General features: G+C 46.0%; 1 protein-coding gene across 1 annotated transcript in view; it reads left to right on the forward strand.

The window, feature by feature from the left end:
* Positions 1 to 22,760, forward strand: part of LOC119969120 (cilia- and flagella-associated protein 44) — a 338,226-nt gene that overhangs the window by 21,334 nt on the left and 294,132 nt on the right. Inside the window, exon 4 of the mRNA XM_038802337.1 lies at positions 22,404 to 22,506. Within this exon, the coding sequence (XP_038658265.1) occupies positions 22,404 to 22,506 (103 nt within the window). The remainder of the gene's footprint in view (positions 1 to 22,403; positions 22,507 to 22,760) is intronic.

Raw genomic sequence — 22,760 nt, forward strand, 5'->3', positions numbered from 1 at the left:
AGCATCAAGTGTCACTGTACGCAGACGACCTGCTGCTGTATGTGGCGGACCCGGTGGGGGGGATGCCGGAGGTGATGAGGATCCTTGGGGAATTCGGGGGTTTCTCGGGGTATAACCTGAACCTGGGCAAGAGCGAGGTGTTTGTGGTGCATCCGGGGGATCAGGAGGAGGGGATTGGTAGGCTCCCACTGAAGCAGGCAGGGAAGAGCTTCAGGTACCTAGGGGTCCAGGTGGCTGGGAGTTGGGGGGCCCTGCACAAGTTCAACCTCACAAGGTTGGTGGAGCAGATGGAGGAGGAGTTTAAGAGGTGGGATATGTTACCGCTGTCACTGGCGGGGAGGGTGCAGTCCGTCAAGATGACGGTGCTCCCGAGGTTTTTGTTCTTGTTCCAGTGCCTCCCCATCTTTATCCCAAAGGCCTTTTTCAGGAGGGTCAACAGCAGTATCACAGGATTTGTGTGGGCGCATGGGACTCCAAGGGTTCGAAGAGTGTTCCTGGAACGAGGCAGGGATAGGGGGGGGGCTGGCGTTGCCCAACCTCTGTGGGTACTACTGGGCGGCCAACGCAGCGATGGTGCGTAAGTGGGTAATGGGCGAGGAGGGGGCAGCGTGGAAGAGGATGGAGGCGGCGTCTTGTGTGGGCACGAGCCTGGAAGCGCTAGTAACGGCGCCGTTGCCGCTCCCTCCGACGAGGTATACCACGAGCCCGGTGGTGGCGGCTACCCTCAAAATTTGGGGGCAATGGAGAAGGCACAGAGGAGAAATGGGGGGCTCGATGGAGGCCCCGATACGGGGGAACCATCGGTTTGTCCCAGGGAGCATTGATGGCGGATTCCGGGGCTGGCACAGGGCAGGGGTTAGGAGGTTGAGGGACCTGTTTGTGGAGGGGAGGTTCGCGAGCTTGGGGGAGTTAGAGGGGAAGTTTGGGCTCCCCCCGGGGAACATGTTTAGGTACATCCAGGTGAGGGCGTTTGCCAGGCAGCAGGTGGAGGGGTTCCCCTTGCTGCCTCCACGGTGGGTGCGGGATAGGGTGCTCTCGGGGGTGTGGGTCGGAGGAGGGAGGATCTCGGACATATACCGGGTGATGCAGGAGGTGGACGAGGCCTCGGTGGAGGAACTGAAGGGTAAATGGGAAAAGGAGCTGGGTGAGGAGATTGAGGAGGGGACATGGGCGGATGCCCTGGAGAGAGTGAATTCCTCCTCTTCCTGTGCGAGGCTTAGCCTCATACAGTTCAAGGTGCTACATAGGGCTCACATGACTGGGACGAGGATGAGTAGGTTTTTCAGGGGCGAAGACAGGTGTGCTAGGTGCTCGGGGAGCCCAGCGAACCACGCCCATATGTTTTGGGCGTGCCCAGCGTTGGGGGAGTTTTGGAAGGGGGTAGCAAAGACGGTGTCGAGGGTGGTGGGATCCAGGGTCGAGCCAGGCTGGGGACTCGCAATTTTTGGTGTGGCAGTGGAGCCGGGAGTGCAGGAGGCGATAGAGGCCGGGGTCCTGGCCTTTGCGTCCCTAGTAGCCCGGCGGAGGATCTTGCTCCAGTGGAAGGATGCGAGGCCCCCAAGCGTGGAGGCCTGGATCTTGGATATGGCAGGGTTCATTAAATTGGAGAGGGTGAAATTTGCCCTGAGGGGATCAGTACAAGGGTTTTTCAGGCGGTGTCAGCCCTTTCTGGACTTCCTGGCGGAACGGTAGGGAAATAGGCCGACAGCAGCAGCAACCCGGGGGGGGGGGGGGGGGGGGGGTAAGGACGGGGGGGAGGGAGAACTGTACACATGGGTTTGTGGAGGGTGCTATCTCTCTCCCTTGTTTTTTCTTTTTCTCTTTTCTCTGTCTTTTGGTTTCTGTTTTTTTTTTTTTCCTTTTGTTTGAAGTTGCTCTTGCAGCTGGGGGGCACTGTTTACGGGGTGTTACCACGGGTGTACGTTAATAGAGTTATGATGTTTATATTTTGTATTTTGTAAAAACTTCAATAAAAATTATTTATAAAAAAAAAATGAACCCGGTGACTCCGGCACTGTTTCTCATTGTAATCAATTGTGTTCCACGTGGCACCAGTGCTTGCCTCTTAATAGTCGCTGAATCGGTCCAGGTGTGGCACCAATTTTGCTGTCGTGGAAGTCCACGAGTCCTGCCCCGGCGTCAACACTTAGTCTCTGGAACGGAGAAGCCCGCCCTTTGACTTTCCAAGTACAGTGCTACTCTCTCCTGTACGGAACCTCTTTTAAATCCTTCTCTGACCCTTGTTTACCCTTTTTAATTCCTGCCTTGCGAGCTGCTTCAATTCTGCAGACTTTTGATTTAAACTGCAACTTTTGATTTTTAAACTTCAGACTTTGGTTTTTAAACTGAAACAGCCCTGGTTCCATATGCTGTTTGAACTGGCCCAGACACAGCCCTTGATCCAGTGTGCTCTCTGACAGGGTTCTGTGATGTCATTTCAATGGACTTGGCTAGCAGCCTATCAGCTCTTCTGGAATTCTGGGATTCATTCCATTTTTGATTTTGATTGAGAGACCCCTTCAGAATGTTCTGCAAACACAGACAATCTCCGTTTTGCAGCGCTGAGTTTCAGTTCTGTTCTGTGTAATCTGTGGAGGAAGCAGGTTCGGCTTAGATCTGAAGAGCAGCAAGAATCCATTTAGAACACTCCCTCTATTAGCTCTCTGCCTGACGGTTGAAATGCTTCCAGCCAGCCTGGGAAAGTTCTACACTTGATCAAGAGGCTTGGAAGATATATCAGATCACTCTCATTTCATGACTTGGGACAAAATACTTTCCTCTTTCTGCACAACCTGGGAGGTGTTGGCAAGTAGTTTTTTCTATTCTGATCAGGCAACTGCGAAGCCAGAGCTCTGAATTCTCTTACCTGATGGATTCTTCTTAAAGATTCAGGATAACCTGCATGAGGGTCCAGTCCAGCGCCACCTTCAGGCAGAGGGGCTGTTTGAAAATCAATTTACAACTCTTGAGAACATTAGATTGACTCAGTGAGGCTGGTATTCCATCTGGCGGTCACAAATTAGAATTGCACAGACCCGAGGGGAATGTTCTGTGTGAAAGCCCAAGTAAGTCAGTGGACGTGAAGATGACTCCCCAGCCGTATAGCCTGAGTGTTCTAGTTGAATGTTCCAGCTAGAAATTCCAACCCAGCTGGTGGTTTCAACTCTTCATGTCCCAAGAAGATCATGGTCTATAAAGACTCCAAGCTCAGCACCGAAGATCCTCAAATCTCTGGTTCCCAGTTTAATCCCTGTTATTTTTGATCTTTTGCTAAACCCCACTGTGTGTCTGTCTTGTGTGTGTGGGTGGAGGAAGGGGGAATAATTGGATGAGCAGACTATTGTTCTACTTTTACCATTACATGTTTATCTCTTCTCTTTTTGTAAATAAACAGTTTTTTAAAAATGTTTTCCTTACAAATCTTGTGCCTGTACGTCATTGAAGCAGTCAAGGGTCAAAGATCTCAGGAAAATAAACAAGTAGGGAGTTGGGGAGAGTTACAGAACAAAGAGACACAGCTTCCTGGCTTCTTGAAAGTGGAGTCACAGGTGGGCAGGGTGGTGAAGAAGGAATTCGGCATGCTTGGTTTCATTGGTCAGAACATTGAACCAGGAGTTAGGATGTCTTGTTGAAGTTGTACAAGACATTAGTAAGGTCACACTTGGAATACTGTGTTCAGATCTGGTCAACCTATTGTAGAAAGGATATTATTAAACTAGAAAAAGGGCAGGATTTACTAGGATGCTACTGGGACTTGATGGCTTGAGTTATAAGGAGAGGCTAATAGACTGGAACCTTTTTCCCTGGAGGGTAGGAGGCTTAGAGGTGATCATATTGAGGTCTACAAAATAATGAGGGGCATAAATGAAGTAGATAGTCAATATCTTTTCCCAAATGTCGGGGAGTCTAAAACTAGATGGCATGGGTTTACAGTGAGAGGGGAGTGTTACAAGAGGGTCCAGAGGGGCAATGTTTTCACACAGAGAGTGGTAAGTGTCTGGAATGAGCTGCCAGAGGCAGTAGTAGAGGCGGGTACAATTTTGTCTTTAAAAAGCCTTTAGACAGTTATATGGGAAAGCTGGGTATAGAGGGATATGGGCCAAATGCGAGCAATTGGGACTAGCTTAGTGGTAAAGACTGGGCGGCATGGACAAGTTGGGCCGACGGGCCTGTTGTCATGCTGTAAACTTATATGGCTCTACTGGTTAATTCACTTATGTTGGGACTCCGGAGTATGTGGGGCTGTAATTGACTGCACACTTGCCCAGGGTGTCATAACACTCCTTAATAATCTATCCTAATATTTTGCAAATAACTGAAGTTAGACTAACTGGCCTGTAGCTTCCTGCATTTTGCCTCCTTCCTTTTCTGAACAAAGATACCTCATTGGCAGTTTTCCAACTCTTTGGTACAGTTCCAGAATCCCCGGATTTTTGGAAAATGACCACCAATGTATCCATGATCTCTGTAGCTATCTTATTTAAGATCCTGGGGTACAAACCATCACGCCCCTGGGAACTTGTCAGCCTTTAACCCCATTAGTTTACCTAAAACTAATTATCTGGTGATGGTGACTGTATTTAATTACTCCCTTGTATTTTTTTTACTTTTGCTCTGGATGCCTGTAATATCCTCCACAATAAAGACTGATAGAAAATATATATTTAACTCCTCTACTATTTCCTTGTTCACCATAATTACTTTACAAGTTCCATTCTCTGAGGGGACAATGCTGTATTTTATTTCTCTCTTCCTTTTAGTGTACTTAAAAAGACTCATTGTCTGTTTTTATGTTTTCCACTAGCTTGCCCTCATAGTTTATTTTCTCCTTCCTGATTATAATTTTAGTCCATATTTGTTGCATTCTGAATCTGTTCAATTTTTCTGGCCAACCACTAACATTTGTCACCATATATGTTTCCATTTTTAACTTAATACCCTCCTTAACGTCCCTGGTCATCCATGGTAGATTTTTCCTACTCTTAGAGTCTTTCCTGCTCATTGGATGTATTTTTGCTGTGAGTCATGAATTATCTCACCAAATGTCTGCCATTGCTCATCTTGAGTATTGTGTACAGATTTGGTTTCCTTATTTAAGAAAGTTTATGGCCGCAATCTACCAGCTGCATTGCGCCCGAAAGGTGGTGCGGCCGGTAGATGCCAGGAGATCCCTTTTCCAGGATCTACCCGGTTCGTCATGCATCGCGAGATCTGACACCATCTGAATCCTGCCCATTGTGGGCAGCATTACTATTTTGCAAACCTGCATATTCGAGTGAGACAGCTAGTCTCACTTTGATATGCTCTCCCCTGATCAGCCTGAGGCATTGGGATATAACCCCTTTGCTTTGGAGACCTTGGGAGTGCGCCGTTCAGTGCTGGTCTCCACACCTGGGGACCAGATGGAACAGCAGGGGATCGGAGGCACCAGATGCTTGCCCTCTGGGCAGTACCACCTGGGTGACAGCCTGGCATTGCTGAAGTGCCCAGGTGGCACCACCAGCTGGCAAGGGCACTGTCAAGGTGCCAGGATGGCACTGCCAAGCAAGCATTTTTCTTGTACCAGGGATCGGGCTTCGAGGTGCCTGCACATGTGAGGTGGGATGCGGGGAAGCCCAAGGACCCCCTTATAGGTGAGTTGGGGCTTTTGGGAATTAGGGGGTTGTGTCAGATGGCGTCCCAATATCTTCCTGCACTGAGTCTGGTGAGCAGAGCTCCTCAGTGCAGGAAATAGGACTAAGTGTGACCTTTTTTGGGTGTTGCCCGCTGAGGCCCTGAATTGAACCAGAGTCCTGGTAGATAGCTTGTCAGGGAACTCTGTTCCAATTCGGTTAGAAGCTTGGGTGATCTTAAACATTTAGCCGAATTTGGCAGCTAGAGCGGTAAAAAGCCTGTGTGGCTCCTGCGCTGATTCCCTTCACTGCTCTCAGTGAGGATTCCTGCACTGAAGAGTTCTTTGAATTGTGCATTGGAAGGTGGAGTCTCTTCAACATAGGCAGGTAAGTGGCTAGTTTCCTGATTGATTAGTGTTGGACACAGGGGTTCTAATTCTGATTGGGAAATTTGAGGTCGGTATGTTTATAAAATGGTGCAGATGATGCCGAACAGATGCTTGTTTCCCTGTAAAGATTTCTTACCAACTGATGTTTCCGGACCTCAGATTTCTGTATCATACAAAATGCTTCATTTATAAGCTCATAGCCAGTTTAGTCATCACTGCTACAGTATTGAAATCGGTTAAAGTATTTGTTTAGTTAATGCTGTGATCGCTACGTGTTTCTATGGCGCTTTATCACTTTGGAATATTAAATGCTTAATTTGATACGTTTTAGTCTAATGAGGTAATGAGGCATTAAGTAATTGTAACATTCAGAGACTAGGGGCGTCATTCTCCCCTACTCGGTGTGACGGAGGGTGCCGGCGTAGGGGAGTAGCGCCAACCACTCAGGGGTCGGGCCTCCCCAAAGGTGGGGAATTCTCCCCACCTTTGGGGGCCAGCCCCACGCCGGAGCGGTTGGCACCGGAAGACAGGCGCAAAAAACCGGCGCCCCCGGCAGCGGGGCTGGCCGAAAGGCTTTCGACGGTCCGCGCATGCGCCGGCAGTGACGTCAGCGGCAGCTGGCCGCTGACGTCACTGCCGGCGCATGCGCGATGTGGGGTTCTCTTCCGCTTCCACCATGGCGGAGGCCGTGGCGGCCGCGGAGGAAAATAGTACAGCCAGGGCACTGGCCCGGAGTCTGATCGGGGGGCCCCGATCGCGGGCCAGGCCACCGTGGGGGCACCCCCCGGGGTTCGATCGCCCCCCGCCCCCCCAGGACCCCGGGGGCCTGCTCGCGCCGCTGATCCTGCCGTTCCAGAGGTGGTTCAAACCTCGGCGGCGGGAGAGGCCTCCCAGCGGCGGGACTTCGGCCTATCCGGGCCGGAGAATCACCGCAGGGGCCTCTCCGATCGGAGTGGCGAGATTCCGCCGCCGCCACACGGGTGGCGGAGTATCTCTGCCACGGCGGGGACGGGATTTTAGGCGGCCCCAGGCGATTCTCCGACCCTGCTGGGGGTCGGAGAATTTCGCCCTAGAGCACCTAATCCAGTTGACACTCCCAGTGCTGTACCAAGGGCTTATTGCAATGTTGAACGAGCTGCCATCTTTCAGATGAGAGTCACTTAATAATCTCCCAATCCACTTCCTTATCCAATCCACCCACCACACCAACCTTGGCAATACAAAAGGTGGGCATGGTGGGTCAGTGGTTAGACTGCTGCCTCGCAGCTCCAGGGACCCGGGTTCAATTCCGACATTGGGTGACTGTGGAGTTTGCATGTTCTCCCCATGTTTGCGTGTGTTTTCTCCGGGTACTCCGGTTTCCTCCCACAGTCCAAAGTTGTGCAGGTTAGGTGGATTGGCCATGATTGACATCTGTTCGACATCATCTGCATCATTTTACAAACATATCGACCTCAAATTTGGGGTTATGGGGAATTGGCGGGGGATTGAGCTTAGGTAGAGTCTTCTTTCAGAGGGTCGCTGCAGACTCAATGGGCTGAATGGTGGCCTCCTAGGGATTTTATGGATTCTATGGACATAAATGCTCCCATGGCACTATTTCGAAGAAGTGTATAGGAATTCTCCCGACACCATGGCTAATATTCATTCGTCAATCATTAACACCCTCTAGAAAACAGATTAGCTGCCCATTTATCTTATTAATGCATCTTAGATCTTGTTGTTCACACACTTATGACCACTTTTCCGTACATCACAACAGAAACTGCACTTTCAAGGTTGTTCTTGGTTGTGAAGCACTTTGTGATGTTACTTTCCCTAGAAATGATCCCAATGTGTCTGGAATTTGTTTCGTCTTGAGTTCAATTCCTGAATGAGTTTCTTGAGGGTTTGTCTGTTAACACCTGACAATCATAATGCTAGGGGCTTCTTTAAAAGCATCCCTGTTTGTTTACAGATATATACATTTCAGTGCTGTACACGAGGTTCCACTTCTGTTTCCCACCAGTTTCAGATACTTTAACCATATGATGCTCCATCACAGTCACATCAATTTTATTAGTATTAGGTGCTTCTGATGTTAACCCTTCATTCCACATCTTCTGCAAAGTCTCCATGTTAACTGTATCCATCCTCCTCTATCTCCTCCCAACGTCTCAGACTTTACAGTATTAGTCGTGAAGTGCTTTGACCAATCTACCTGATCTGATTCTGTTTCAAGGTTAAGGATGAACAGTTCTCTCTCATCTTTCAAAAAGGGTGTTTTCCATATAGAGTCTCTACTTGTTTCTGGATCCTTGTCTCCATCTGGATCTACATAGTATGTTCAGGGTCCATTGCTTTCCTGCCTAATGCTATCAGTCTCTTCGATTTCTTCTGATATTTGCCTTGTCAGTTTCAGTTCTTTAAGATCTCAGATGTGGGACTCTTTCTGTTACAATTCCTTCTTTTTGTCGATCTTGTATTCACTTTCTCTTCCCGAGCTGTAGCATTTTAAAGTCTCGTGCTCTATGTCTTGTGTTGATATTAAGAGCTTGACTGTCTTGATGTTGCTCCTCATGCTTTCTAATTTCTAATGATCATCTGAGGTAATGTTAGACTGTAGTGTTTGTTGTAGAGCTCGAAGTTGTGTTCGCAGCCATAGTTGCCATCAGCATTGTGTTGCCACTCTGAGAACAATTACTTATGTGAACCTTCTTCCATGCCTGTCTCGCCCAACCTCAAAACCATCAGAATTTGCGATTCAGAAATGCACTTTTGGATTATTCAGAGCAGGGCACTTGCCTGAAGGAAATTTGAACTTCTGGGCAACTGCCATACAAATGCTTACCTGTGAAGTTCCGAGAGGGATTCCCCAATACATCTTTGGGTAGCCCCCCCATCCCAACGCTGGGGAACTCTGAAGGTACGGCCCATTAATTCCTGGATTTGTCATGTGAGAGTGCCTTTAAGAATTGGATGTTTAAGAAATGTACCTTTAAGAAATGTAGCTGATCATATTACTAAAGTGATGTCACAGGGGGTGGAGCTTAGCTCACTTCTGCTTTTTGGGAGTTTTAGTTTCAGTTTGAAGAAAGCTTGGGTGTGGCTGTGAGCTGAATTGCTGGTGATCTCTGCCATGAAGGACTATCTCTTAATCCTTTGGTGAAATCGGAATTGTAAAAAGGTATTGAATATAAATCTAATGTGCTTCTGTTTGAAGGATTTGTTAAGTCTTTTGGGCGTGTTAAGGAACAGTTTGCAGGATTGGGTAGTGTTGTATTATTTTCGGGGTTATCTTTGAAGTAAGGGGTGTTAAGAGATCCAATGTTTATTTAAAAGTTTAATTTGAGTTCATGGAATAAACATTGTTTTATTTTAAAAACCACATGTCCATAATTGTAATACTACACCTGGGGAACAAACCGTGTGCTTCAAAAGCAACAATCCATTAAAGGTGGGGGTTGGTTGAACTCCATGATACATTTTGGGGTTCTGAAAACACCTCTCCCGTAACAGATTGTTCAAACTTTTTTGCTTCTTGGTTTGATTGGAAAGCTAGATGAATGAGTCACATGCATGAACCCATATTCTTGTGCAAAGTTAAGTAATAATTTGTTGTAAACCGAGGACCATTGTCTGATACCACTACATCTGGGAGGCTATATGTTAAGAATATTTTTTTCAATGATGCAATGACTGTCTCCGCATTGAAGTTGTGTGGCCTGGTCACTTCAAACCATCTGGAATAATAATCAGTAACAATGGTAACTTCTCCTTTAAACTCGAAAACTCAATTAATCCATTCTGGGGTCCTCGCATCGCCTTGTAGGAAAGATAGGTGGGTGCAAGTTGTCTGTTCTGCTGTTGGCTATGCACTGAACACTTAAGGTAAATTGTGATTAATGCGTCAATGGAGTTACTGATGGCTGACCACAAAACTTACTGTTGGGGGCTCTTGCTTTGCATTTCACTATTCACAAATGACCTTGGTGGGTTCTTTGTCGAATGCCTAGATTTTGAGATAATTAGCCTGTCATTGAAAACTAAATAAGAGGTTTTACAATACCAGGTTAAAGTCCAACAGATTTGTTTTGAATCACTAGCTTTGAGAGCGCAGCTCCTTCCTCAGATGAATGCGCGCCGAAAGCTAGTGAATCGAATCAAACCTGTTGGACTTTAACCTGGTGTTGTAAGACTTCTTACAGTGCTCACCCCAGTCCAATGATGGCATCTCCACATCATTGAAAACTAACTCGGTGATGATGCTGATATATTTATTATGGTAATATGGTTCCCTTGTTGGCGAAGTACAGGAATATTTGAAGTGTATTCTGGCCATCTATCCAGTTTAGCAATACTCTTATTTCCATGTACTTATCATCATCGTGTTGTGCTAGCTTAGTCTCTTGTCATCTTTTCTCAGTGGCTGGTAGTTTGTAATGAGGTATATGTTCCACCATTATCAATAACATTTAAATTTTCCAGTTTGTTAAGAATTCCGATTTGCTGCAGCCAATGCATCTGCAGCTGTCTGATTCTTTCCCTCACTAGCCTTAGTCGGAAATCAGTGGCATTTTTTACAGTTTCATTTTGGTTAAGGAGGGTAACCTTTGGAAAATATCAGGTGCCAAATTAGTTCTGAATGGTAACCTGTTAAAACAATAACGACCAAATGGAATGATAAATGTCATTAACAATCTTGATTCATTGTCCAGGCGCAACTGCCGGAAGCTGCTTTTAGCATCCAATTTTGTGAAAAGGGTTCTTTTTACCAGTTTGAGGGGACTTCCATCCACTGATGCCATCTGCTGGATCTCGCACTCAACTGACTTGTTCAACTGACTTGTTTAATTGAGCCAAATCTATGCGGATCCTGAATTCACGTCTGTGGCTGCAGAACACTTGCCTGTGTCTCTGACTATTGAATCTCCTATCATGATCGATTGCTCTTTCAGTCTTCTTTGTGCCCCCTATATAACTGAGCCATCCCTAGTTCTGTGGACTTGGCTGCTGCACTCCCCAGATGATGTATCACTTTCATTCGTATTCAAAACCAAATATAGGTTGGAGTGGGAGATGCATATGATCGGATGCACCTTAAAGCTCTGAAATCCAGAGCTTGTGCAACCGACAAGATGTCCTTCCTATAATTTTATCCAGGACAAGGGAAGTAGTCTCGTGTTCTCACATGGAACAGAATGTGCACTCCAGGGGCAAAGATTCCCTCCCATTCCTCTATTTATGAGGTATTAAAATTTACTACTATAAGAATAAAAGTCACCAGTTTTTCAATTATTTTCTGCTGATGTCACTTAAATATTGTGATAACCTATGTGCATTTGGAAAAGTCAATTTTATTTTTGTGCAATGTCCCCTTTAAGACCAATGTAGACTGGGGAGTATTCTGAAAGAGGGTTAATTGTTTCCTGATTTTGACATTATATGATTGAGATGTATAAAATTATGAGGGGCATAGATAGAGGAGACAGGAAGAAACTTTTCCCCTTGGTGGGGGATCAATAACCAGGGGGACATAGATTTAAGGTAAGGGACAGGAGGTTTAGAAGGGATATGAGGTAAAACTTTTCATGCAGAGAGTGGTGGGAATCTGGATTCCACTGCCTGAAAGAGTGATGGAGGCAGAGACCCTCATAATATTTAAGAGGTATTTAAATGTGTATTTTCGATGCCAAGACATACAAGGCTATGGGCCAAGTGCTGGAAAATGGGATTAGAATAGTTAAGTGGTTGTTTTTGGCCAGCACAGATGCAATGGACCATAGGGCCTTTTCTGTGCTATAGACCTCTATGATTAGGCTCCAAGAAATGCCCATGTGATTTGAAGTTGCCATGGGGATGAATAGATGAGGAAAAAGAAACACAATTGCAGTGGTGTTGGGGGGGGAGTGTCAGCCTGTGTTTCCTGTTTGGCTGTTTAGAACATACAGATTTGGGCTGTTTAGAACATACAGATTTGGGTAAGAGTAAACAAGGTTTTCTCTGAATGGAAAAGTTTACTTAGTTGGTCATTTTGGAACAAGTCCTGGTGTTGAGGCAGGTCTTTAATAATAGACCAGAGACAGCCTGCTTCACAGTTGTCCTGACCTGCTTCACAGTGAGATACAATACTGCAGATGCTGGAAATCTGCATTTCGAGTATTGTGAGCAGTTTTGGACCCATATCTAAGGAAGGATGTGCTGGCCTTGGAAAGGGTCATGTTATTGCTTTAACAGGTTACCGTTCAGGACTTCTTTGGCACCTGATATTTTCCACAGGTTACCCTCCTTAACCAAAATGAAATTGTAAAAAATGCGACCGATTACTGATTCATGAGATATGATTCAGATACTGAGTACACTCAGGGAAAGATGGTTGAGAATTCTTAACAAACTGGAAAATTTAAATGTTATTGATCCAAGTGGAACATATACCTCACTCATTACAGGGAGGTTTATGAAAATTACCCCTGACCACTGGAATGAGGAGCTTGTCAATTGAGGAGCGGTTGAGGACTCTTGGTCTGTACTTGTTGGAGTTTAGAAGGACGAGGGGAGATCTTATTGAAACTCACCGGATACTGAGAGGCCGAGATAGAGTGGACATGGAGAGGATGTTTTCACTAGTAGGAGAATTAGAACCCGAGGGCACAGCCTCAGACTGAAGGGATGATTCTTTAAAACTGAGATGAGGAGGAATTTTTTCAGCCATGTGGTGGTGAATCTTTGGAACTCTTTCCCTGGAGCAGACTGTGAAGGCCAAATCACTGAGTGTCTTTAAGACAGCGATAGATAAATTCTTGATCAATAAGGGGATCAGGGGTAATGGGGAGTCGGCAGGAGATGAGAAAAATATCAGCGATGATTGAATGGCGGAGTAGACTCGATGGGCCAAATTGCCTAATTCTGCTCCTATGTCTTATGCTCTTATGAAGTAAAGCTGGTACTGGAAATACTCAGCAGGTCAGGCAGCATCTATGCAGAGAGAAACAGAGTTAAGTATAGAATCATCATAGAAGCTACACGGCACAGAAAGAGGCCATTTAACTCATTGGGTCTGTGCTAGCCACAAAACTCAAAAAACATAAGGAGCGGGATTCTCGCAGCACAGGCCGGGCTGGAGAATCGCCAGGCCAGGCGCGAATTGCACAACGCTGCCCCAGTGTTGGTCTGCCGATTCTCTGGAGAGCGGAGAATCGGCGCCATTGGTGCTAGCGAGGTCGGAGCGCGGCTGGTCGGGGGCCGCTCTATGTGGCCCCCCCCACCCGGCCATTCTCCACCCAGGATGGGCCGTCCATGTGTGGTCTTACCCGGCGGGACGTCGGCGTGCATCCATCCAGGGACAGCCTGTTGGGGAGGAGGGGGGGTCCGACCCCAGGGGGGGGCTCCGCTGTGGCCTGGCCCACGATTGGGGCCTACCGATCGGCGGCCGACCTCTCTGGCTGGAGGCCTCTTTTGCTCCGTGCGGGCCTCTGTAGCCCGACGCCATGTTGCGTCAGGGCCGACGCGGAGAAGGAAACCACCGCGCATGCACGCAATGTGCATGTACGCATTGGTGCCGGTCGCAGCGCGCATGCGGATCCTTGGTGCCCATTTGACACCGGTATCGGCAGCTGGAGTGCTGTGCTGGCCTACTGAGGGGCTCGGCATTGCTGATCCTGGGGGCCTGTTGACGCCGTCGTGAAACGCGACAGCGTTTACGACAGCGACAACTCTTATCCTCAGGATCAGAGAATCCCGCCCAAGGTTTTGAGTCGAATATGATACTTGTTCAGAACTACCTCACTGTGATCCTGGTCCACTCCACGTCAACCTTGGCCTGCTTCACAGTGATTGTAACGAAAGCAGAGAATATTGCTGAATCAAAGAGCAAAAAATTGCAGTTGCTGGAAATATGTAATAAAATTGGAAAGGCTTAGCAGCTCGCCAGCATCTGTACGAAAAGAAACAGAGTTAATGTTTCAGGCCAATGTCCTTTCATCAGAAATGTTCTCCCCTTGGATGATTAGAAATTCAGCTCATTACATGTGAATCTACAGAAATATTGTACAGAAGAACACAAAGTATATCATGGAGTTCATCTGACCCACAACTTTAAATAGATTTTGGTTATGGGGAGCACAAGGGCCCACTTTACAGATGTGATGGATGTTTAAAACAAAACAATGTTTATTCTCTGAATTCAGTTAACACTTTATAAACACCCAGTAAACAGTTTATCAACTCCCAACACTGATAATCCCCACAGATACAATCCTCTATAGGTAACCCTTAATAACTTTCCTAACAACATCCACAAGTCACAAAGACCCTTTTTAACAAAGACAGCAGGTTTGAAATCTCTACAGAAAGCAGGTATCACTTTTAAATTATAAAGTAATCTGAACACCTTTTTAACATGCAGAGAGAGAGACTCCAACATCCTTGTAGTCTGAATAGTTTTCAACTGAAAATGAAACTAAGACAGACTGCAGCTGCCAGCTCAAAACAAAAGTAAAAGACAGAATCACACTCCAGCTCCACCCACACAATGACATCACTGCAGCTATTTGATAAACACCCATTTCTTAAAGGTACACTCCCATGACAACCCCCCCCCCCCAAGAAAACAAAAATCAATTAAAGATGGTTTCTTTTTCACCTTTTCACTTTCCTTTAAGAAATATTGACGGTAAATATACCTTTTTTTTAACAAAACAAAACACGCAAACATTTATAATAACATAGTCCATTTTAGTTCTTCTTCCTGCAACTGGAATCCCTCTTGATTGACAGTCTCTTTGGGCAAGAAGTTCTCTGCACGATCCATACATTTCTCTGCGCCTCGACATTTTTCTTCAGGTCAGATACTTTAGTTCAATCCGATCACAGAGCACCTTGTAATTCTCCAACACAGGAGCATTGCTTATCACAGCCTTTAGGCCTTCAAATGCCTGTTGACACTCCGCTGTCCACTGAAATTTTCAACGTTTCTTCAACAAATCCGTCAGTGGAGCGACCACACTGCTAAAATTCTGCACAAATTTCCGGTAAAATCCCCTCATGCCAAGAAATCGCATTATTTCCCTTCATCGAGGGTTTTGGAAACTCCCCAATAACTTTTGTTTTCACCTCACGTGGGACCATTCGATCCTGTCTGATTGTATGACCAAGGAAAGTGACTTGGGCTTTTCCAAATTCACTTTTGGCTAGGTTTATCACCAAACCCTCCTCCTGATGTTGATCGAATAACTGCATCAGATGCTTTAAATGTCTGACTGAAAATTACTGGATCGCCGATGTACACCACACAATTGGGTAATCCTGAACCGACTTTGTTAGTTAACCGTTGAAATATGGCTGGGGCGATTTTCATGCCAAATGGCATAACTTTGAATTGGTATTGGTATATACCATCACAAAAATCTGAAATCTCCTTCGCCCTTTCGGATAAAGGTACTTGCCAGTAACTTTGAAGTAAATCCAGTTTGGAAATACAAGTTCATTGTCCCACTTCCTCAATGCAATCCTCCAAGCGTGGGGTAGGATAAAAGTCTGTTCTTTTAACTGCATTAACCTTTCTATAGTCCACACACAATCGTTGGGTACCGTCCGGTTTCGGTACCATCACTATGGGTGAGCTCCATTGGCTGCAACCCACTTAATTATGCCATTTTTAAGCATACTTTCAATTTCTTTGTTAACCTGTGCTATTTTAAAGGATTAAGTCTGTATGGATGTTGTTTAATTGGAACAGCATTTCCCACATCTACATCATGTATAGCCATTTTAATACTTCCCAACTTATCTCCACAAACTTGCCCATGTGATATCAATAACTCTTTCAGGTCAGTTTGTTTTTCCTCTGGAAGGTAATTCAACAATCTATCCCAATTTTTCAGAATATCGTCGTTTTCCAATTTAATTTGAGGTATGTCAAATTCAAAGTCATCTGGATTTGGTTCTTTACTTTGAGTTAGAATCATTAAAACTTCCTCCTTTGCTCTCCTTCCCTTTCAAAGTACCTTTTAAGCATATTCACATGATACACTTGGTGAGTTTTCCTTCTATCCGACGTTCTTTCCACATAATTCACCTCACTTAATGTCCTTTCAATCTGATAAGGTCCACAAAACCTTGCTTTTAAAGGTTCACATAGCACAGATAAAAAAACTAAAACTTTATGTCCACTGGCAAAACTACAAACTTTTGCTTTCTTGTCATCTACCCGCTTCCTCACATTTTGTGTAACCTTCAAATGTTGTCTCGCCAATTCCCCTGCTCTATTTAATCATTCCCTAAAATTTGACACGTAATCCAATAATGTAAGTTCCGACTGCTCACTCACCAATTTTCCTTAATTAATTCTCTTACCTCATGATCAAAATTAGTTCAAAAGGACTGAATTTGGTTGACTCATTAGGTGCATCCCTAATCGCAAACAGTACGAATGGAATTCCTTTATCCCAATCCTCTGGATGATCTTGACAATGAGCCCTCAACATTGTCTTTAATGTCTGATGCCACCTTTCTAATGCTCCCTGCAATTCTGGATGGTACGCAGTTGATTTAAATTGTTTTATTCATAAGCTATCCATAACTTCTTTGAATAACCTTGAGGTAAAATTTGATCCTTGATCCTATTGTATTTCTGTGGGTAGTCCATATCTAGTAAAGAATTTAACTAACTCCTCCACAATCTTTTCAGCTGCAATATTACGTACTGGGATGGCCTCTGGTAACCTAGTAGATACATTCATTATAATCAAAAGATATTGATTCCATTTTTTGTTTTAGGAAGCGGTCCTACACAATCAATTAGGACCCTTGTAAAAGGTTCCTCAAATGCTGGAATGGGTATTAAGAGTGCAGGTTTTATCACTGCTTGAGGTTTCCCTATCAATTGACATGTGTGACTTGATTGACAAAATTTAACGACATCTTTATGTAGTCCAGGCCAATAAAAATGTTTCTGGATTTTAGCTTGAGTTTTCCTTATTCCCAAATAACCTCCCACTGGTACCTCATGTGCAACTCGCAACACCTCCTTTCTGTACCCCACTGGTAATACTACTTGATGAACTTCTGCACACTTTTCATCCGCCTGCATATGTAAAGGTCTCCATTTTCTCATCTTGACCAATTGTATTTCTGTGGGTAGTCCATATCTAGAAAAGAATTTAAGTACCCCCTCCCCAATCTTTTTAGCTGTAATATTGCGTACTGGAATGGCTTCTGGAAACCTAGTAGACACATACATTATAGTCAAAAGTTATTGATTCCCACTTTTTGTTTTAGGAAGCGGTCCTATGCAATCAATTAGTACCCTTGTAAAAGGTTCCTCAAATGCTGGAATAGCTATTAAGGGCGCTGGTTTTATCACTGCTTGAAGTTTACCTATCACGTGACATGTGTGATATGATTGACAACATTTAACTATATCTTTATGTAGTCCAGGCCAATAAAAATGTTTTTGTAATTTAGCTTGCCTTTTCCTTACTCCCAAGTGACCTCCCACTGGTACCTCATGTGTTACTTGTAGCATCTCCTTTCTATACCCTGCCGGCAATACCACTTGATGAACTTCTGCCCCCTTTTCATCTGCCTGCATATGTTAAGGTCTCCATTTTCTCATCAAGACATCACTTTTACAGTAGTAACACTCTGGTATACACTCAGATTCCTCTTCCGTGTATTCTTTCTGATACATCCGTTTTATTTCTATACCTTTATCTTGTAACTCTGCCAATTTTCCTGAACTAAAATTACCCGCCTCATCCTCCACCTATTCTTGCTCTTTTCCAACCATCTGATCAAAAATCGTTTCTTATAATTGCACTTCAACTTCATCTTCACTCTTTGATTTCTCTTCTTGTCTTAACTTGTGACTTTGCGACCTTGTTGCTGCACAATCCGTAAAATCCCAGGATATTCGTCCTTCAAACATCAGTTGTCTGATTTTCCACGGGCTTATCAACCACAGTAGGCATCACTCCCACCTGTGATCCAGCTATATCATTACCCAAGATAAACTGTATTCCTGGACAAGATAGTGTCTCTATTACTCCTACTACCACTTCACCACTCTTCACTGGACTTTCCAACCTTACCTTATATAATGGAACACTACTCTTCTCACCCTGAATTCCACATATTACTACTTTTTCTGGCAATATGAGCGGAGTATGAGTATGGGGAGAAAGCCAACAGAATGCTTGCACAGCAACTTAGGAAGAGGGAGGCGGCCAGGGAGATAGGGACGGTAGTGGACGGGGCAGGGAACCGGGTGGGAGACCTGGCAGGACTGAACAGGATATTCAGGGACTTTTACAGTAAGCTGTATACCTCGGAACCCCCCATGGGGCCGGAGGGGATGAGGCGCTTCTGAAATGGGCTGACCTTCCCAAAGGTGGGTAGGGGGATGGTAGAGGGGCTGGGGTCCCCGATTAGAGCTGAAGAAGTAATGGGGGGCCTGAAGGCCATGCAGTCGGGTAAAGCCCCAGACTGGATGGGTATCCAGTGGAGTTCTACAAAAAGTTTGCGGGTATACTGGGGCTGGTGCTGGTTAGGGTGTTTAACGAGGCGAGGGACAATGGGGTGTTGCCCCCGACGATGTCACAAGCCACCATCTCGCTGATATTAAAACGGGATAAGGATCCGGAGGTCTGTGGGTCCTATAGGCCAATCTCCCTGATTAATGTAGATGCTAAACTGCTGGCCAAGATCCTGGCGTCCAGAATTGAAGACTGCGTAACGGATGTGATTGTGGAGGACCAAACGGCGTTTGTTAAGAGCAGGCAGCTAGTAGTCAATCTAAGAAGGCTACTCAATGTGATTATGATGCCCCCGGAGGGCAGAGAGGTGGAGGTAGTGGTGGCAATGGATGCCGAAAAGGCTTTTGACCGGGTGGAGTGGGACTATTTATGGGAGGTGCTGGGACGGTTTGGGTTTGGAGAGGGCTTCGTGGACTGGGTTAAACTGCTATATCAGGCCCTGGAGGCTAGTGTAAGGACGAACAGGACGACATCTGAGTATTTTAGACTACACCGCGAGACAAGACAGTGATGCCCCCTCTCTCCACGGCTGTTTGCGATGGCCATAGAACCGCTGGAAATTTCTCTGAGAGCAGCAAGGGGATGGAAGGGAATGGTCAGGGGGAGGATAGAGCACAAGGTCTCTCTCTACGTGGGCGACCTGCTTTTGTATGTGTCAGATCCAGCGGCAGGGATGGACGGGATTATGGAAATCCTAGGGGAGTTTGGCAGGTTTTCGGACTACAAGTTGAATATGGCAAAAAGCGAGATGTTTGTGGTGCAGGCGAGGGGTCAGGAGAATAGGCTGAGGGAGCTACCATTTAGGCTGGTTGGGGAAAGTTTTAGGTATCTAGGAATACAAGTGGCGCGCGACTGAGTGAAGATGCATAGGTTGAACTTGTCCAGGCTGGTGGAGCAAATGAGAAGCGAGTTTTGGAAGTGGGATGCACTCCCGCTGTCACTAGCGGGGAGAGTACAGACGGTGAAGATGACGATCCTCCCGAGATTCCTGTTTATTTTTCAGTGTCACCCTGTTTTCATTCCGTGGTCCTTCTTTAAAAGAATCAATAAAATCATCCTGGGATTTGTTTGGGCGGGAAAGTCCCCGTGGGTAAAGAGGGGGATGCTGGAATGGAACCGTAGCGAGGGGGGGCTGGCGTTGCCAAACCTCAGCAACTACTACTGGGCAGCTAACATAGCCATGATAAGGAAATGGATGGGCACGGGGTCGGTTTGGGAGCGGGTGGAGGCTGCTTCATGCAGGGGCACCAGCTTGACAGCCCTGGTCACGGCTCCCCTGCCATTCCCGCCGGCCAGGAACTCCACCAGCCCTGTAGTGGTGGCGGCTTTGCGGATTTGGGGCCAATGGAGGAAGCATGCGGGGGAAGTAGAAGCGTCGGTCTGGTCCCCAATATGTGACAACCACCGATTTGTCCCGGGGAAGATGGATGGCGGGTTTCGAGCGTGGCGGAGGGCGGGGGTGGGAAGGATGGGCGACTTGTTCCTGGAAGGGAGCTTCACGAACATGAGGGCGCTGGAGGAGAAGTTCGGGCTGGCGAGGGGGAATGACTTTCGGTACTTGCAGGTGCGGGATTTCGTACGTAGACAGGTCCCGTCCTTTCCACGCCTTCCACCAAGGGGGATCCAGGACAGGGTAATTTCCAGGGGTGAGGTAGGAGAGGGGAGAGTCTCAGATATTTATAAGGAGCTTATGGGAGCAGAGGACACAGGGACCGAGGAACTGAAACTTAAGTGGGAGGATGAGCTTGGTGGGGAGTTGGAGGGAGGCGTATGGGCAGACGCTCTGAGGAAGGTAAATGGAACCGCAACATGTGCCAGGCTTGGTCTGATTCAGTTCAAGGTGGTTCACCGGGTCCACACGACGGTGGCCCGGATGAGCACATTCTTTGGGCTGGAGGACAAGTGTGCTAGATGTGGGGGAGGACCAGCGAACCATGTCCACATGTTCTGGGCGTATCCAAAACTCAGGGGATACTGGCAGGGATTTGCGGACGTCATATCCCGGGTACTGAAAACAAGGGTGGCGATGAGTCCAGAGGTGGCGATTTTTGGGGTGTCGGAAGACCCGGGAGTACAGGAGGGGATAGAGGCCGACATTGTGGCCTTTGCTTCCCTGATAGCCCGGCAACAAATACTGTTGGCCTGGAGGGACTCAAAGCCCCCAAAGACTGAAGTATGGCTGTCGGACATGGCAAGCTTTCTCGGCTTGGAAAAAATCAAGTTCGCCTTACGAGGATCACTATCGGGGTTCGCTCGGAGGTGGCAATCATTCATTGACTTCTTTGCGGAGAACTAATCGTCAGCAGGGGGGGTAGAATAGTGTAGAGTAGGGGGGAAGAATCGGCGGGTCTATCTGTGAGAGTGGTACTGTTATTTGCACTATGTTTTTTGTAATTGGTATCTGCACACTAATGCATATTGTTACTGTTTACAATGCCAAAAATACCTCAATACAATTGTCTGTTTTAAAAAAAAAGAAAGAGCCATTGTCCACAACACACTCGCTACTTAAACTGGAATACCACACCTGAAAAGCAAATGCAAATATTCTCATCCCTCACTGTCTTTACTTTCACTAAGCCAACCCAATCACGAAAGATAGACTTTTATCCCTGATGAGCCCCCAATTTATAATGGGCCAGGGTTTAGAGAATACCAAAGTATATCATAGAGTTCACCTGACCCACAACTTTAAATAGATTTTGGTTATGGGGAGCACAAGGGCCCACTTTACAGGTGTGATGCAACAGAGAGCTAAAATATGTTTAAAATAAAACAATGTTTATTCTCTGAATTCAGTTAATACTTTATAAACACCCAGTAAACAGTTTATCAACTCCCAACACTGATAATCCCCACAGATACAATCCTCTATAGGTAACCCTTAATAACTTCCTTAACAACATCCATAAGTCACAAAGACCCTTTTTAACAAAGACAGCAGGTTTGAAATCTCTACAGAAAGCAGGTATCACTTTTAAATTATCAATGATCTGAACATCTTTTTAACATGTAGAGAGAGAGACTCCAACATCCTTGTAGTCTGAATACAGTTTTCAACTGAAAACTAAACTAAGACACACTGCAGCTGCTAGCTCAAAGTGAAAGTAAAAGACAGAATCACATTCCTGCTCCACCCACACAATGACATCACTGCAGCTATTTGATAACCCCCCCCCCCCCCATTTCTTAAAGATACACTCCGATGACACAGAGATCTTGATACTTGAATGGTAATATAGCTTCCTCCACACAGTGGTGCTTTCACCTTTAAATACTGTCGCTGGAATTTTCCAAGCTCAAATTAGGATGGAATGGAGACAGGAGGAAAAACAAAACGACACTGGGCAACACAGTCCGATATTCCGCCTCCATCTCCAGCCTTTACCAGATTTAAGGTAATTGGCTAAAGAAGCAACGGTGACATGAGGAAAAACTTCACGCATAGCAGTGGTGAGATCTGGAATGCTGCCTGGGAGTGGGATTGAGGAGGTAGGTTCAGTTGTGGCACAAAGGAAACTGTGCAGGGCTACGGGGAAAAGGAGGACGGTTGGCTGGAGATGAACTGCTCTTACAGAGGGCCTGCATCAACAAATGGGGTCTGGATTGTCATTTTAGGATTGTTCAACACAAAATTGGATAATATAATGGGAGAGGAGGGATGACTTTCGATAGTCTGAATTACTTTTTCTAATGTTCTACATTCTCTTTACAGCTTGAATCGATTCTTCTCCTAGCATTGTCCTCTCTTGAGAGCAAGTCTCTCTTTATTGTGCGAAATGGAACAAGAAAGACAAACACAAGAAAACTCTCTACCGTAGCCGTTTGGCAGGTACTTTTATTCACCCAGTTTATGTGGCTAATTCCTGTTTTATTGTTCACCTTTATAGGTTCATCCAAGCGGAAACTATTTTGCTGTCGGTGAAAAGGGCACTAATCCCAACATAATTATTTACGAATATCCTTCCCTGAAACCATACAGAATCATGCGAGGTGAGTACCCTATGCACTGCGGTAGCATAGTGGTTAGCACAATTGCTTCACAGCTCCATGGTCCCAGATTCGATTCCCGGCTTGGGTCACTATGCGGAGTCTGCATGTTCTCCCCGTGTGTTTGTGAGTTTCCTCCGGGTACTCTGGTTTCCTCCCACAGTCCAAAGATGTGCAGGTTAGGTGGATTGGCCATACTAAATTGCCCTTAGTGTTGGGTGGGGTTCCTGGGTTATGGGGATAGGGTGGAGGTGTGG

Source organism: Scyliorhinus canicula, chromosome 7 (assembly GCF_902713615.1).
Source record: "Scyliorhinus canicula chromosome 7, sScyCan1.1, whole genome shotgun sequence".
In the NCBI taxonomy this organism is placed as follows: Eukaryota; Metazoa; Chordata; class Chondrichthyes; order Carcharhiniformes; family Scyliorhinidae; genus Scyliorhinus; species Scyliorhinus canicula.